General features: G+C 37.4%; 1 protein-coding gene across 5 annotated transcripts; it reads right to left on the bottom strand.

Moving 5' to 3' along the window:
• Positions 1-483: 483 nt before the first annotated feature.
• Positions 484-16,817, bottom strand: LOC134502071 (histone PARylation factor 1). 5 transcript variants are annotated; one of them, XM_063310187.1, is made up of 9 exons: positions 16,777-16,817; positions 13,823-13,961; positions 13,134-13,293; positions 9,907-10,096; positions 6,843-6,941; positions 4,373-4,523; positions 2,120-2,207; positions 1,050-1,222; positions 484-772 (listed from the first exon to the last, which is right to left on the bottom strand). In XM_063310187.1, the coding sequence occupies exons 1-9, from the start codon at positions 16,806-16,808 to the stop codon at positions 641-643; spliced, it is 1,164 nt and encodes a 387-aa protein (XP_063166257.1). In that variant the 5' UTR covers positions 16,809-16,817; the 3' UTR covers positions 484-640. The 5 variants fall into 5 exon arrangements, with proteins under 5 accessions (XP_063166257.1, XP_063166261.1, XP_063166258.1 ...); XM_063310191.1 differs by having other exon boundaries at positions 16,757-16,799; XM_063310188.1 differs by lacking the exon at positions 16,777-16,817 and adding an exon at positions 16,299-16,375.
• Between the last annotated feature and the right edge of the window lie 526 nt (positions 16,818-17,343).

Raw genomic sequence — 17,343 nt, 5'->3', positions numbered from 1 at the left:
ATTCGCGCTTAGAGCATGAGCGTACCTAATTAATTGATTGGAATTTCTAAATTACCCAATCACAATACTCTGGGTACTGTATCACTGTCTAGTTTGTTTTGGTTTCTTCTGTTTTTACTATACTGAACTATAAACTACCATATACTGCACATTATTTAAGGAAGTATCCCAGTGAGTACATGTATATATGCCTTTCTCTTGTCATGTACTCATCATAACACTATATAGTGAGTACATGAGTTCTGGATAAAACTGCTGCACTTCATTGTTGATTGTTCTTCATGAATGACATTTTCTCTTTCCCAGCACTTAGAAAATACCTGCATACATCTCTGAATTGTCAGCGACAACACAAAGTCTGTATTTTGAAACGGTCTGTCTCCATAATCATAAGATATCTTAAGGAATCAACAAGGTTCTGTGGAAAGCAGCTTAAAAACCATTATTTTTACAAAGCTACAGTGAAACTAGACTAGAGAGTAAAAAGTTATTAATGATTTACATAGTTCGGATGCTACAGCCAAAATAACTTGTTTGGAAAAAATGTTTATTTATCACACAGTAAGTACACTTTAGTAGCAAAACATATTTAAAATTCATAAATAATGGTAGCCAGTATCTTACAGTACTTTAGTGTTTATCATGCCACAAGTAGATCTACCTTCTCTTTTCTTCTATTAGCTAGATGAGCTTCAATTATCTCTGCAAACAGACTTCTTTTCAGCAGGCTATAAGCAAGAGGCAACAACTGTCCAATAATGTTGTGAAAATACTGCAAAAAAATTAAAAGACCGTAGTAATGGTTTCGCTCAAGTTGGTAATGTATTACAGAGCAGTATAAAATGCTGTAGTCTGTTTTTCATTCCACCTTTTTCTCAATTTCTTAAGCACTGAAATCATTATATAGATAGCTACTGTTTGTCTACTGAACTTTTGGAATCACTTGTTTCAGAGCCATGTATTATATTACTTCAATTATTAAATTCCTATGTGTTTAGAGACAATGACTCATATCCCATAAACAATTACTACTACAAACATTAACTTACATGTGACCCATAGCAGAAGAGATCTATGCCCAGTTCATATCCCATTCCATAATCACATTCATCATTGGCAAACTGAATGAAAGTTAACATTTCCTGAATAGGAGCAAAGGCTTTCAATCTCTGGTCATCGTTAGGAGCGTCTACAATGGCTTTACAAATTCTTTTGAGACTTGCTATAAAGAAAAAGATTCCATGAGAACTGTATTATAATATATTCTAGGACCATACAATCTGGGGAGGCTTTGATTCGGAGAGATGCCTTTGGAATGCACAGGAGCCAAATTGCACCTGCCTGCAACTCATTAAAGCAGCTGCAATCTGTTTCCAGGATTGCACACCTGCTTGTGCTTCATACTCCCTTACATTTGGAAGCACCTTTCTCAAATCAAATCCAAAGCACTGCATATCTCTATATATTCTCTTTATATGTAATATGTGCATTATTTTAAAATATAACCACTTTAACTGTGCAATATATGCTAATTTGTACAAGTACAACAAATCTTCCAAGATTTTGGCAGTATCATGATTCTGGTCAGAGTTAACATAAAATGCAGGTTAATTGGAATGATTTTCCATAACCTGTCCTACATAAAAAAGTACAGAATTACAGCCTAAATTCCCAGTGAAACCAATGGGACCTAAACCATGACAATGTGTCCCACCAATTCCAAATGGAATTAAATGCAACTAATCTGAATCCAGCCTAATGAATTCAAGGGCAGACATGCAGTTGTTGCTACAACAAAGACTACTGCAGTGCTTACTGCAAGAAAATAGTATCTTAATAAAATTAAGCCTCTATGCTATGGAATTCTGCTTTTTTATCAGTTACCTTACTAGATAAAAACATAAGGAAAATACTGATTTCTAACTTTGTGCTTATATTATTATTTATTTAATTAAAACTTATTCCTGTCCACGCTGATAGACTCTAGGCAGCTATTTTCACTGTTTCCCTTTAAAAAAAATTGGCTATAGTCAAATGTCTAAATGCACACCATTAACAATGGCAAAATGGTACTTTTATTAATTTTATATTTTGAGAAAAGAAGCTCTACAATACTTACAATTTGTTTCAGGAAGCTTTCTGTACCCAACATTATTCTTATCTACAGGGACAACTAGACCAGCGCCATGAAATGTCTTTGTTACCACCTGTTTTGAAAAAAGCAAGTAGTTTACCAACACTACCATTAAATACTATATGCAAATACACTAGCCATCAAACACCAAGCTTATTTTTTGTTGTTGCTTAATTGACAAATGCACATTTAAGTAGAGATATCCTGCTGATTTGAAGACTCCTAGGTAAATTGATTACAGCATAAGGATTCAACGAATAATTACCCTCCAATATCACCTGAGCTTAAAGGCCTCTCTCTCCCCTATACATTATTCAAACAAATGGCAAGATTACAGACTAGATAGTTGTCCAAATTAAATGGGTCTAAGATGAATATATTTAGCAAGGCCCACATCATATTTCCTGACAAGCAACCAAACACCCTATTTAAAAAAAGCTAACTCTGGCTGTATCTCATAACCACAAGAACAAGTTATCAGATATAAACAAAAGTTTGTACATATCACAGCATCCAGAAGAGTACGATTATTTTGCCAACTTCTCAATTCATGCAGCCAAAACAATGGTGACAAATTCAATGAGAATGCTGGTAATTTTACTCACAAAATGTAAAACCAATTTGTCACAGAGAGCTTTCAGGAGCTCTACCACCTGTTTGTAGATTCTTGTGGAAAAGGCTATTCACCACTGGAAAGAATTTAGCTGGCATTGTGCAGATACAATGGTGACAGATTTCATCTATTTATTTATTGCTGATGAGATATAACAAACAACTACTATACAGGTAGTCCTCATTTAACAACCACAACTGGGACTGGCAATTTGGTCATTAAGTGAAGCAGTTGCTAGGTGAAACCACACCTGTACTTACAGTCTCACTTCAGCTTTCTTTTGCTTTACAAACCTGTGAAGGTTGTAAATGCAAGGATTGGTTGCAAAGTTACTTTTTCATCACTTTTGTAACTGAACAGTCTCTACTACCAGTAATAACATAACAACTAGCAATTATACAACATAAAAACCTTCATACACAATAGTAATTAAGATAAACTAAACATAAAAACTAAAAAAATCCATATCGTAGCAATTTGGCCTTAATAAGAGACTAATTCATTCCTTAAAATTATTAAATCTAGACGATATAGAAACATATTGCTCAATCTCCTCATTTTAACAATAAAGACATTCTGAAAATACACAGCACATATGCGCTCATTCCTTCACCTCAGAAGGTAATTTTCTTTTTATTTATGTAAGATTATCCCCTCTGCCAAGAGGATTACTAATGCCAAGTTCTTCATAAAATCACAAATTCGCGGGAATATAATTTAACATAGGGGAGGTAAAGGTTTCCCTTGACGTAAAGTCCAGTCGAATCCAACTCTAGGGGGCGGTGCTCATCTCCGTTTCTAAGCCTTGGAGCCAGCGTTGTCATAGACACTTCCGGGTCATGTGGCCAGCATGACGACTCGGAACGCCATTACCTTCCCGCTGAAGCGGTACCTATTGATCTACTCACATTTGCATGTTTTCGAACTGCTAGGTGAGCAGGAGCTGGGATTAACAACGGGAGCTCACCCCGCCGCGCGGTTTCGAACCGCCGACTTTCCGATCGACAGCTCAGTGGTTTAACTTGCAGCGCCACCGCGTCCCATAATTTAACATACATTTACATTTTTGTTACTTTTTTTCAAAATTGTATTAACTTATGCTATAACTTTCAACTCTTTTGAGTGAGATGGGCGGTGATGAAATTTGAAATATAAATAGATGAATAAATAAATAAACTTGAAACCAGACAAGCTGTACAAGACCAAATCATTAGTTACAGAATCCTCAAATTTCTTACAGTGTCAACTCCAGAAAATCTGATACCCAACCTGTTCTGAATATTTTCTGGAGTCCAAAAAACATGAAAGTATTCTCTGATTAACTTCATGCTTAAATCATAAGTATATTTTACTTTTTTTAAGACTGGATGATGACACAGAACTAAGGTTTTTAAGCCCCCATCCCTGTTACAGAGTATGCCTTATGTTATCTGTTATGCCCACAGCATGCTTGTTGTCATTTGCACACTAGCTATCAACTCAACTTTACATTGCACTGAACTCAAGAATCAATTGTGATTCTCTGATTTGGGAAGATGCTTAGGAGTAAACATGTTTTAGCACAAACAGGGAAAAAGATAAATGCTATATTAGAGTTTACTGAGCTTGGAAAAATCAAACCTTACCTTATTATCTCTTTCTTTCATGTTCAAGCTTTTTTGTTCTAGCGAGTAACCCAGTTGTTTTGCTGTTTGGGTTAGTTTTTCATCTGCATCTCTTAGTAAGCCACTTCTTTTTTTATTAGTCAGTTCTTTAAGCTTTTTTGACAAAAATAACCTGAAACAAAATAAATCCTACAATTTATCAGTCTTTAAAAGACTCATGCCTTTACTAGCCAACATGCCTTTACTAGCCAAACATGCCTTTACTAGCCAAAACATGCCTTTACTAGCCAACAGAAGCATACTTCAAAACAGCACAACTAGTAAAGATTCCAAAGGCTGCTGCTGTGTGCTCCAGAACAGACTTCTGATGATCAGAAGTGCTTGAAAAGTACTATGAAAAAGTTATAAATAGATGGTAACATTTTTCAATTTCATGAAAATAATTTTATCAATGACTAAACAGCTGTGTTTCTAAACAAAAAACAAAAACAGACCAGATAAGGGTTTCATCACTTCATATCAGTATATATGGATTATTAGATCTACATCAGCTCAGTTAATTTTTAATTAGGCTAGAATTGGGAATAGATGTTCATCTATTTCCATACTGTAACACAACACAAAGTTTTGACAAACAACTTTCTCTTAATATTATTTTTTAAAAAATGTATGCTGCTGCCTTTGAAAACCAAGTTTTCCCAGGTGAAGTCTTAATACCAAAACAGTAATTAAAAGATACAATATATATGTAAAACAACCCCATACCAGACTGATTCAAAAATCTTCTGTGCAACATATGCTCTTAGAACATCACATTTTAAGAGAAGTTGAGGCAAACAAAAGCCACAGAAAATATTCATCCAATATTCCTATTGATTGGTTACACCTGCTTTGAGTTAGTCAACAGAAAAAACTATTTGTGAATATAACTTGAACAACTCCACCATATTACTACCCTAAATTACATTACATTGGTTTTATGTTTTTGTTTTAATTTAGCATTATATTTTGTAAGCCGCCCAGAGTCCACTGGAGTAGGCGGCTATATTAAATCTAATTAATAATAACAACAACTAAGCTCTGTTATACGTAGTTTTCAATAAACTGCTGAAAATGTGGCTGAATACATTTTGGAGTGAACAGCTGGCAAATTGATACAAAAAATCATTTTCACATCACCACCATATTCAGAAAGAATTATATTTATACTAGTTATATGTGTGCCCTCCAATATTCCCATATTCAAACACAAACCTGAATATAAACTATAGACATGTGAAAGTTTCTTACAATGTCTTAATGAACAATGCACTGTGTAGAAGTGCTAATAGAAAAGCAGTTTCCAGCTGTACTTTTTAGAAAATATTACTATTTACAGAGATTAACAATATTACATGGCCATCCATAATATTTTCAATATTGATAAATGTCATGATTGCCGTTGCGATGTTTGCGACATCGTAACAGCTCACATGACAAAGCGCGGATGCGTGTCAATGGCTGGAGAGGTGCGGGCGATAAACCGGACAAAGAAGGTAATGGGGTTGGGAGATCTACTGAACAAACAAGTTCCCATCGCCCGGTAATCGGCCATTGACGCCCCTGATAAAGAAAGGATCAGGGCGAGGTTCGGAAAGGCGCGTCCGGGCTTTCGAGGAATATCAAGGTCTAATCGCCTGGTAATGGACCATTACCTCGCAGGAAGATAAACAGGGCGATGCCCGGGGCGAATGGGGCTGGACAACCTCTCACCTATCAAGTCTTGATGGCCTGTCACTCCGTGGAACTTGTGGGGCACACCCGGGGAGTGTGGGGGTGGAGTGCTGTTTGGCGCGAGACTATTTAATTCAACCTTTGGCGCACTTCCTCACTCTCAGCTTTTTACTGGTGTGCATTCTATTCTAAATAAAAGCCAGAGCTTAAACTTGATTTAGAGTCTGAGTCTTTTATTTGGTCTTAGGCATTCCTTACAATAAATTATATAACGAATAACATGTGGCTGAACAATGCTACTAAACTATTTGAATAAGAAATTCTGAGAATCAAACTAAGCAATTTCCTGCCATTAAATTCTGAGCCAAGAACAAGTTCCTGCCATAAAACAGAAAAGCAGCTACTTTTCTGGATAATTAGACTAGATTTTGACCTTTATAACATGGGGACTATATTGCACCACAATTTGTTACAAACTTAAGAGGATTCTGTTACCATGACTTATATCAAACAGCTTTAAAACTGGATAGGAAGAATAGGCTTCATCCCAGTACTAAACCCCAAAATTATTTTCTCAGAAGCAAGAACATATAAAATATACTGAAGTGGCAAGGAGTGTAGGTAAAAATTTAAGTACCTACATATTTTTCTAATTAAAACTACACAGAGCTACACAGCAGTAGCTATATGTGAGTAAAAGGGAAAAAAATCCATTACATACTGAGACTGCTATTCCCAAATTAACCTCTTTTTAAAGGATGAAAGTGTTAAATCTTACTTTACAGCAGCAAATATATTGTCACCAACTTGATAAATTGTACAGCCTTTCTGGGTTTCAGTTTCACCAACCCACACTGGCAGATGATCTGGTATATCCCTATAAAATATACAAGATATTCAGAACTGAAAATGTTTTAAGAATTAGAGCTGCAGCCTCTACAGTATTGCAGAGAGACTTCTCAAACACTGTTTTCCTTATCAAAAAGTATTTAAAAAGATAAACCACATATAGATTCTGGGTATGTGCAAAACCCATCCTCCAAACTGGAAATCTGAAAATTAATCCTTCAAACTGTAAATATCTCATTATGTTCAGACATGGGATTCCAACCAGAACATCACAAACTGTTTCCAGCTCAGATGATTACTTTTTGAAAAGCTACTTGACCACCCCAAAAACAGCTGGATCAGCATGGTCAGGAGGATGACTAGATTGTAGGTTTAGCATGTACAGTACCTAATAACATCTCAAATTTTATCAAAAACTATGGCATAGCCTTAATTTAAAAATAAAAAGCCAGTATAGGTGAAATAGCCTTGCAATTCACCACACTGGAAAACTTAGCTTTTTATGGAGAACAGACTTTTACAGAAATACTTCCACAATGACAATACATAATAAACATTTTGCATACAATCAATATAATACTATGAAAGTAAATTCGATTGTGTTCAATAATTCTTAATTGCTGGTGAGAGAAAAAAATCTTTTTAAAAACAGTAAAATGAACTTTGAAAGCTAGGTTGTCTAAGCCAAAATTGGACAGTAACAAATAAAATCTAGCATATATACAATTGATTTTGAAGATACTAACTCTAAGTTTGCCTGGAAAATAAATCACATGTCAGAAAACTTCCCAGAAGCAAATGTTCATTCTATACCAAAATATTCCTGAAACATGCATATGAATGCATATGCATCCTAATGTCACAACAGGACAGACAAAATAGCCTTTATCTCAAAAATATTTCACTAGAAATGGTTTTCAAATTCATATCCTCCTGAAAGAAAAGATCTTAGAAAGAAAAACTCAGGGGACTTCCGGTGGGGACATGGCGGACTGAACAGTTGTGCTCGCGGGCTCCACAGGCGGAACTGAAATGCAGCAATATTTTGGGGTCAGGCATGTTTTTCCTGAAGCCCAGGAGCATTTTACCAGGAAAGGAAAACGCTCGGAAACACCCGATTGTCCTCCAGGACAACGGCTTGCAGCCAGGAGATCATAAACAGTGTTCACACTTGACTGGTAAGAGCTGCCAGGAGGCTGGGAGTCACCATTTTCCAAGCTGTGCTGTAGCCTTAAAGGGACATTAAAACCAGCCACCCCATTTCTAAATCACCCAATTTATATATTTTTAAAGTATATGTACCCTAAGAGAGGCTTTCTACAGCAAGGTGAAGTGGACTGTCTTGGTGCTTATTGTTATTTTTGGAATTAATTTTTAAAAAAATTCTTCTTAAGTTTTGGCTTGTTTTCCATCCAAATATTAGGGAAGATTGAGAGTAAATAATTATCTCCCTGTTATTATTTTTGTACTAAATTTGAAGAAATTAGCATTTTCCTACACAATGAATTGGCTATTTTGAACTTTCACTTTTCTGCCTCTACTTTCCCTGGGGAATTGTCTGTAATCTCACTCTCGCTTAAATAAACACATTCCTTCATATCTTCAATTTTTGCTGGTTAAACTCTTAGGGGGCGCCATAATCTATTGCATGAGATGTGGAGGACCTCAAACAGACTTCTCAGACTTCAAGCAGAGTTTTTCTGATTCTTACCAAGTTTTTATGCAAGCCGTTCAGGATATTGTGGAAAATATGAGGTTTAAAATGTCTCATCTGGTTGGGGATGAAATTGAAGAATTCAACAGCATCAGGAATGTCTCTTTGACTTCTGCTGAGATGCTGGAGGAAGATTGCACAGTCAAGTTCAAGAAATTAAAGGGAGAGATCAAGTTACAAGCCATAAGTGAAATTGATCTTCTGATGGAATGCCTTGGAAAAGAAGGGTTTACTATGTATGGGAGGTTTCTTGAAGAGAAGTTAGAGTTTTTGAGGGGGGCAGTTGGGCTGTTTGATTTAAGAAAAAAGCTTTGTGTGTATTATGGGGATATGTAAATGTGTTGGTTTATTTTGAAGTGGGATAAGGGTTTAAGAATATTTATCTGGATTGCTTTTAGGGTTTGGCTGATTTCATTTATCTTTAACGATTTGGATTAAGGTATAAAAAAATAATGTCTGGTTTTTGGTCTGACATGTTTAAGATTATTAAAATTGCCGTACTATTATGTATAATGGTTGACAATTTATATGTTTTTTAGTTTGATTTTTATTATAGTAGACAGGAATGCATAGAATAGTAGAAGAAGGAAATAATTAAATAAATGTTATCTTTGTGGGGGAAGTTGATTAGGAAGTTTATATATATTCTTTTTTCTTTTAATATAAGGGGAGGGAGCAACTATACTGATTTTTATAATGTGCCAATGATATGATTTATAGAAATAATGTGATCTTGGTCTAATATTGAGTAAGGGATTGATTATGGATTTGTTGTATATCCTTGCTGTTAAAAGTCAGAAGTCACATCTTTTTGTAACTTAAAAAAATTATCTTGTGTTTCTACACTTGAGGTTTTTTTTCTTTCTAGTTTTTTGTTTTTCTGTAGCTTTTGTCATGAGTAAGGATGGCGAGCAGGGGGCTCCCATCCAGGCTGTAAAGCGCATGCATAGCACTGAGGAATTAGGTAGCCATTCCAAGAGACACAGATTGGGCCCGCCTTAACCTTTGGGGTTTATATGTCTGGGTTTTTCCCACGCTTCTTCACTTTGTTAGGATTTCTGTTATGTAGCAGTAATAAAACACTAGAGACCTGTTCCTTGTCTCAGCGTGGTTCCTGGCTGTTAGGACACTTTTATCTCTGTTTGAAACTTAATAAAATTCTTATAAAAAGAAAAGAAAGAAACACTCAATAATGCCCTGCTGATTATTTTAAAGCAATGCAGGGAAAAAAAAGGCTAAAGAATTATTTCTCCCCCTCAGGGGCCAAGATATTTCTTACCTGAAATATCCCATATGGTATTGTGTTTTGCTGTCTCCAGTAATAATTGTCTGGAATTCAGGAGGATCATAAAAAAATCTCCAGTGAAGGTTGAAATTTATATCTTTTGATTTATTAGTGCTTTTGTGTTTTCCAGAAAGAATATCATATGGTCCAACTAGCTGAAGTCCAATACTTGATTTGAGTGCATCTGCAACACAAAAATATCTATTGTTTCATGATTATGAAGGACTGGCCATACCAAATATAGATTTAAAATGATTTAAAAGATGCTATTATTTTTATTTATTTATCTACTATCCTTTCTGCTTTATAGGATTAATCGAAAGGGTGCTTCTAACATATACTTTGAATTTACTCTCTCACTAAGCTTGTTTATTTTATTCAATTTATATGGCTACCTATCTCACCACACTGACCCAGGGCAGCTAACAACAGTTAAAAAACACAACCAGCAATGAAAATAAAATACATAATCAGCAGCCAAGGCAAAAACAAGCCAAATCTCAATTAACGTAACTATCTCTTGGTTATGTTATACAAAAAAAAAAAGGTAAAGATTCCCATTTAGTCATGTCTAATGACACACTAGGGGGCGGAGCTCACCACAGTTTCCATGGCCGAAGAGCCAGCATTGTCTAAGGACACTTCCGCATCATGTGGCCAGCATGACAATCACGGAAACGCTGTTACCTTCCTGCAGAAGCGGTACCTATTTATCTACTCGCATTTGCATGCTTTCGACTTGCTAGGTTGGGAAGAGCTGGGGTGAGTGTGGGAGCTCACTCTGTCGCGCAGTGCTTGGGTGTTGAACCACCAAACTTGCAACCTTCTGGTCAACAAGCCTGGTGTCTTAACCACTGAACCACCACGCCCCCTTTGTTATACAAAGGATGGAGAAAATAAAGACTTTCTAACAAAAACAAAAATATTGGATCTCTGATTTACGTTACATGAAGGGTTCTGGGTTTGATTGTTATGTCTTCTTACAGCTCAATTCTAAATACATAAAATAAAGGCATGCAAAAATAGAACAAAGAGCTATAACTTTTACATTATGCTTTTAAAAAAGGAGACCTATCTATAGTTCTCTCTGTTCTCAGATTAGAGTCAAATGTGGGTCCTTAAGTAGCCAGAATTGCTTTATCCATTCAGAAGATCCATATTTCAGCAAACTTGGAGGATTCAAAACTGGTAAAGTTAAAAAAAAATCCCAAAATGGCACTTCCACAAGTAGAGAACTGAACATGCTGATATGGGATGCTGATTATTAGAAACAAAAAAAGTGAGGGGACAAATACATTTTATATTACATGTGGAAAGCAATGCTTGTGATTTTAAATATTATCAAACTATAGTATCAACCATAGTATTCTTCTAGCCCACCTGAAGGGATGCATTATGTTATGGTGATTTTCCTCTGTTCTTTGTGGTCAAGTCCAATCTGTGTTGACAGGAGGGAGGCAAGTGAGCCTGAGGCCCATGGCTGTAGAGTACCTTAGGGTTCTACATTCATGCCCCTTCTGTTTAACATCTACATGAGGCCGCTGGGTGAGGTTTGGGGTCAGGTATCATCAATATGTATATGAAACCAATTATGCAATTTGACCTTAGACCAACCAAGAGAACCTGTTAAAGTCTTGTCTGAGTATCTAGAAGCCATGGGGGGACTGGATGGGGAAGAACACATTTAAACCATTACACTACTGAGTGGCTGTGTATTTGTATACCCACCCCCCAAGGTCTGGGACGTTTCATCTTTAGTCCTGAATAGAGTTGCACTTTCCCCTACAGGATAGGTGTGCAATTTGGGGGTCTTCTTGGACTTACAGCCCCTGCTTGAAGAGCAGGTGGTAGCTGTGACTAAGAAGGCCTTTGCATAAATCCATCTTGTGCACCAATAGCATCCTTACTTGGATCAGGAGGCCCTTAGTCACTCATGCTTTAGTCATCTCACATATGGATTACTGTAATGCACTCTACATGAGTTGCTCTTGAAAACAACTTGATCCTTATTACAAATTTCTTTAGCACTTCAAACAGTCAATTTTATAAATCCAACAGAGGGAAATTATTGCAATTGTTCTCCGGATTTATCATTTTTATTTCCTTGATTTTTAGAACCTTACCCAACTGTCTCTCTGTATCTAGTGACAGATTTTTATTCAAAGTCTCATTCATATTTTCCTGAAGTAAATTTTGCTGCATATTTCGTTCTGTAACATCTTCATTTGGTAACAAACTCTTCCTAATTCTCAGGAAGACACACAAAGTTGAAATTTCATGATGCAGGTCTCTATGCAGTTCTTCAAAAATGTCTCTAAACGCCATAAAAAATTGTTTGTCTTACAACTCTAATCTCCAAAAACAATTTTCCCTTTCCACAAACATACATTTTTTTAAAAAAATAGTGTCAAAGCCTTAATATTCAGTGCAAAACTCCAACATTTTCTGAGCCCTTAAAACTTTCTGCAGCCAAAGCTTTGTCTTACTTTTTGCTGTTTATTTTACTTTGTTAAAGATTATAAAAGTAGATCTTCATATTCTTATACTGAGGATAGAAGGCTCACTTACCCGGTGATTCGAGCCTTGTCACTCCAAAGGTGCCTAACTTCTATAAATCCATTAATGGGCAATTTCCAAAAATAGTTAGCATGGGAAGTACATGAACTTAGTGTCCTCTGAAAGGCTCCATTTGCAGCTAGAGCAAATATGACAGACTGTCTATCTTCTGTTGCTTCTACCTGGCCTGTACAACTCTGCCTGTACAATCAGGCAGAGTTGCAATGTTCTAGATCCCATCCATTAAGCAGTGTCACCTGATGTGACCAAGGAAGTACACCTTCTTGGTCACAACACCTGCCTTCTGGAGGGCTATTCCCTCTCCTCCCTCAGCATCTGGTCCTCACCCTGGTTTTGTTCAAAAGAGCTCTGAAAACCTGGTTCTTTCCCCAGGCTTTGGATTAAAGTGGGTGGCAAGTTTGTATTTTCATGGTTGCTTTTCTTCTGGCAGGGGGTGGGTGGGAATGGAGTTGTTTGTTTTAACTGTATGATCACTTTTACTGTATGCCACTCAGTCATTATACAGTTGGGCAGCCTTATAAATTTCTAAAATAAATGCCAAAATTTTGAAGATACTGTTATGCCTAAATTAAAATTGTACACACAAATATATATACATACACGCACACATACATATACAGATAAGATAGATATATGGAACCTACCACATGGTTTGTCAGGTTCCAATTCCTCACAGAATTTCCAGAAATGATAGAAGTCTTCAGGCATCTTGAGCTGGTAACAGCTTTCTACTTCTTGGCGAACATAATCAGGGACATCTGCTTTGCTGGCCTGTACATTTTTCACTTCTTTAATTTTTTTACTCTACCAGTGAATAGAAAATCAGGGAAGAAATAAACTCATATTTATCACTTTAAGACAAGAAAGAGAAACCCAAGGGCGGGATGCAATCTGTGGGCTAACTTCTGATTTGCAGCAGACAAGCTGCTACACTAAGGAATAAATAAGCAGCAAGCAGAATATACAATTCTACCAAACACAACTCTAGGGCATGATATACAATTGCTACATGATACAAAGTTAAATACGTATTTCTCCATATTAATTATGTGCAATTGTTTACAGATTCAAACTAAGAAAAAAGTAAATACACCAAGTGAAAAGAAGTTACATATTCTACATTTGGAAACCCTTGCCTCTAAGTAACAAGTGGTGAGGCAAAGACCCTTTGTATGAATTTAGAGGCACACTTGTTATTGTATCAAAGATCCTGAGAATGGGAGCTAATATTAGAATGGCATTTTGGATTCTTGCCTGTCCAAACAGAGGGAGGACACAAAACTCCTAGGTCTTGAATAGTGTGGGAGTAGAGATGGGGAGATACTACTGATACCCGCTTTTGTGCTTCTGCATGGCGTCTCTGTTTCCTCCTTCCAGTCATTCTGGTACCTGTTGTTGCCATTGCTACAGCCTGCCTTTTGTGGCTGTAACAGCTCCCAAGTTCTCCTTGCGATGTCATTGCACAAAGGCGTCTAGGTTAATCCAGAAGAAATAGAAGAATGTAAGATAGGATGTGCACATTGCAGTTTAGGTAGCTAGTAAATTTTAAAGATTACTGGAACAAAAACTGATAAAGCAGCAAGCATAACATTATTACAGTACTGCTCATAAACTGTTAATATGGAAATAAGTTATGAATTATAATTTGATACTTATTTTTAAGCAACTACCACTGAACTGAAGGGGAAAAACACAGGAATGTGCTGTGATTTTAAACATACTCTTGCTGAGGAATAAGCCTCATATCTAGTACAGGAAGTATTAAACAGATGCTTCTAACTACTGCATGGTTTTGTAATAATATGCTAGCTATTTGTATTGCTATGCTCAAAATTATTACCCAACCTGATTCCATCCTGATATGTTGATTACAACTCTCACAATCCCCAGACAGCATAATCATGATTGGAGACATTAGGTTTCATTAACACATCTTGTTTGTTGTTGTTTATTCGTTTAGTCGCTTCCGACTCTTCGTGACTTCATGGACCAGCCCACGCCAGAGCTTCCTGTCGGTCGTTGACACCCCCAGCTCCCCCAGGGACGAGTCCGTCACCTCTAGAATATCATCCATCCATCTTGCCTTTGGTCGGCCCCTCTTCCTTTTGCCTTCCACTCTCCCTAGCATCAGCATCTTCTCCAGGGTGTCCTGTCTTCTCACGATGTGGCCAAAGTATTTCAGTTTTGCCTTTAATATCATTCCCTCAAGTGAGCAGTCTGGCTTTATTTCCTGGAGGATGGACTGGTTTGATCTTCTTGCAGTCCAAGGCACTCTCAGAATTTTCCTCCAACACCACAGTTCAAAAGCATCAATCTTCCTTCTCTCAGCCTTCCTTATGGTCCAGCTCTCGCAGCCATATGTTACTACAGGGAACACCATTGCTTTAACTATGCGGGCCTTTGTTGTCAGTGTGATGTCTCTGCTCTTAACTATTTTATCGAGATTGGTCATTGCTCTTCTCCCAAGGATTAAGCGTCTTCTGATTTCCTGACTGCAGTCAGCATCTGCAGTAATCTTTGCACCTAGGAATACAAAGTCTTTCACTGCTTCTACATTTTCTCCCTCTATTTGCCAGTTATCAATCAAGCTGGTTGCCATAATCTTGGTTTTTTTGAGGTTTAGCTGCAAGCCAGCTTTTGCACTTTCTTCTTTCACCTTCATCATAAGGCTCCTCAGTTCCTCTTCACTTTCAGCCATCAAAGTGGTATTATCTGCATATCTGAGATTGTTAATGTTTCTTCCAGAGATTTTAACTCCAGCCTTGGATTCCTCAAGCCCAGCTTGTTGCATGATGTGTTCTGCATACAAGTTGAATAGGTAGGGTGAGAGTATACAGCCCTGCCGTACTCCTTTCCCAATCTTAAACCAGTCCGTTGTTCCGTGGTCTGTTCTTACTGTTGCTACTTGGTCGTTATACAGATTCTTCAGGAGGCATACAAGATGACTTGGTATCCCCATACCACTAAGAACTTGCCACAATTTGTTATGGTCCACACAGTCAAAGGCTTTAGAATAGTCAATAAAACAGAAATAGATGTTTTTCTGAAACTCCCTGGCTTTTTCCATTATCCAGCGGATATTGGCAATTTGGTCTCTAGTTCCTCTGCCTTTTCTAAAGCCAGCTTGTACATCTGGCAATTCTCGCTCCATGAACTGCTGAAGTCTACCTTGAAGGATCTTGAGCATTACCTTACTGGCATGTGAAATGAGTGCCACTGTTCGATAGTTTGAACATTCTTTAGTGTTTCTCTTTTTTGGTATGGGGATATAAGTTGATTTTTTCCAATCTGATGGCCATTCTTGTGTTTTCCAAATTTGCTGGCATATAGCATGCATTACCTTGACAGCATCATCTTAATTAACACATCTGAACACAATGAATCAGGTTAGCAAAACTGTTTTAAATAGGGAAAAGTAACTCAACTATGCACTCAGCAAACATCTTGACATTTATATTCAGTCTACAATTTTGTACTTACTTTTGAAAGTAAACCCCCCTGAACTCAGAATTTATATGAAAGCAAATACCTTATGTATACTATATCATTCAAAAACTTGTGCAGTAAGAGAAAGTCAGAGCCTTGTTTTGTATAAGAAAAAATGAAAATGAGAGGAGGCTCTGTTGAGAGCTGCTGTTGTCTTCTGACCATCAGTGGTAACTTAATACAGAGGTAAAAGGAAAGAACAAGCCCAAAGACAACAGACTGGAAGTAGTTTCTAAAGAGCAGCTATGTTAAGCCTGTTGTAGCAAGCCCACTGAAAAGCTCTGGTACCTTAAATATTCATCTGAAGACTAGAGTGTAGTCACAAGAGGGTGTGCATAAACAATCATGCATGCGTTCCCCTTTAAGGTACCACCAGACTTTTTATTGTTTTTTGATAGAACCCAGGAAACTGTTTGGGGTAATAAAAAAGATGGGAAGGACAGAGAGAATCGGCTGGATAGACAGGGTTGCCTGAAGCAAGGCAAAACTTATCTGGAAGCGAGCGCTACCGAACCCAAGAGAGCTACTCCTGAATAGTCACACAAACGTTTCCCTATATCTTTATTACAACACACAGGCACCCGCCCTCTCCAGGCTATACACTATTTCACAGAGGGGAGAAACGGGGATGGAAGGAAGGAAAGAAGAGGAAGAAAAGCCGTTTTTCAAAAAGGAAAAGAACGGACGGACAGGCAGGAAACAAAACAGGCCGCAACTAATAGAAAGAAACGAGTGTGAAAAGCAGACGAAGCAAAAACAAACCGCCGGGAAGCTAATCTACTCCCAAACAAGCCTCCTTACGACATCAGAACGAAGCGACGTTCTATTCCCATTCGCGCTTCTCGCTCTTTCTCGCGGAAGCGGAACTAAACGTGTCACCGCAGAGCATAAAACGGTGAGCGGAACCCGCTATCCTACTGCCCGGCCTCTCGAAGAAGAGCTCCTCTGCCTGCAGGGTGGGTGGATTGCTATCCGGGCTTATTCCAAAGGAGGGAGTTCCGCCGAGCTCAGCAGTAGTCGCTATGTTTTGAGATTACGGAAGCTACCGTAGATATAAGTGGTTTCACTTGCGCTGGATATTATTTAAGATGCGGGTCGGATGAATGAGTCGGTCAGTGTTTGCTACCACAGTAGAATTCTGATGTGGAGAGGAGTTGATATATGCACCTCCATGTAAATGCAAAGCACCACTTCGTAACCAGACTTATGGAAATTTACTTTAAATAATACGAGAGTGATAAATTCCAAGCATGGTTGTTATACAAGAGTTCATTTTTTCCCTGTTTTGTGTTTCCCCTGCATGGCTTTAATACTTGTTATCGAAACAAAATGGGATGAAGGCAATAAAAGATGCTAATTGTTATGGGG

Source organism: Candoia aspera, chromosome 8 (genome assembly GCF_035149785.1).
Source record: "Candoia aspera isolate rCanAsp1 chromosome 8, rCanAsp1.hap2, whole genome shotgun sequence".
Classification (NCBI taxonomy): Eukaryota; Metazoa; Chordata; class Lepidosauria; order Squamata; family Boidae; genus Candoia; species Candoia aspera.
The sequence above is the reverse complement of the archived record's forward strand: the minus strand, read 5'-3'. Positions and strand labels throughout refer to the sequence as shown.

What these genes read in the sequence shown, in the direction of transcription:
- LOC134502071 (XM_063310187.1), bottom strand. Translation starts at nt 16,808, where the DNA reads ATGGGAATAGAACGTCGCTTCGTTCTGATGTC. An exon ending in CGTCGCTTCGTTCTGATGTC is followed by an intron (nt 13,962 to 16,776) that starts GTAAGGAGGCTT and finishes GGATTAACCTAG; the next exon opens with ACGCCTTTGTGCAATGACAT. An exon ending in TACCATATGGGATATTTCAG is followed by an intron (nt 6,942 to 9,906) that starts GTAAGAAATATC and finishes TATATTTTATAG; the next exon opens with GGATATACCAGATCATCTGC.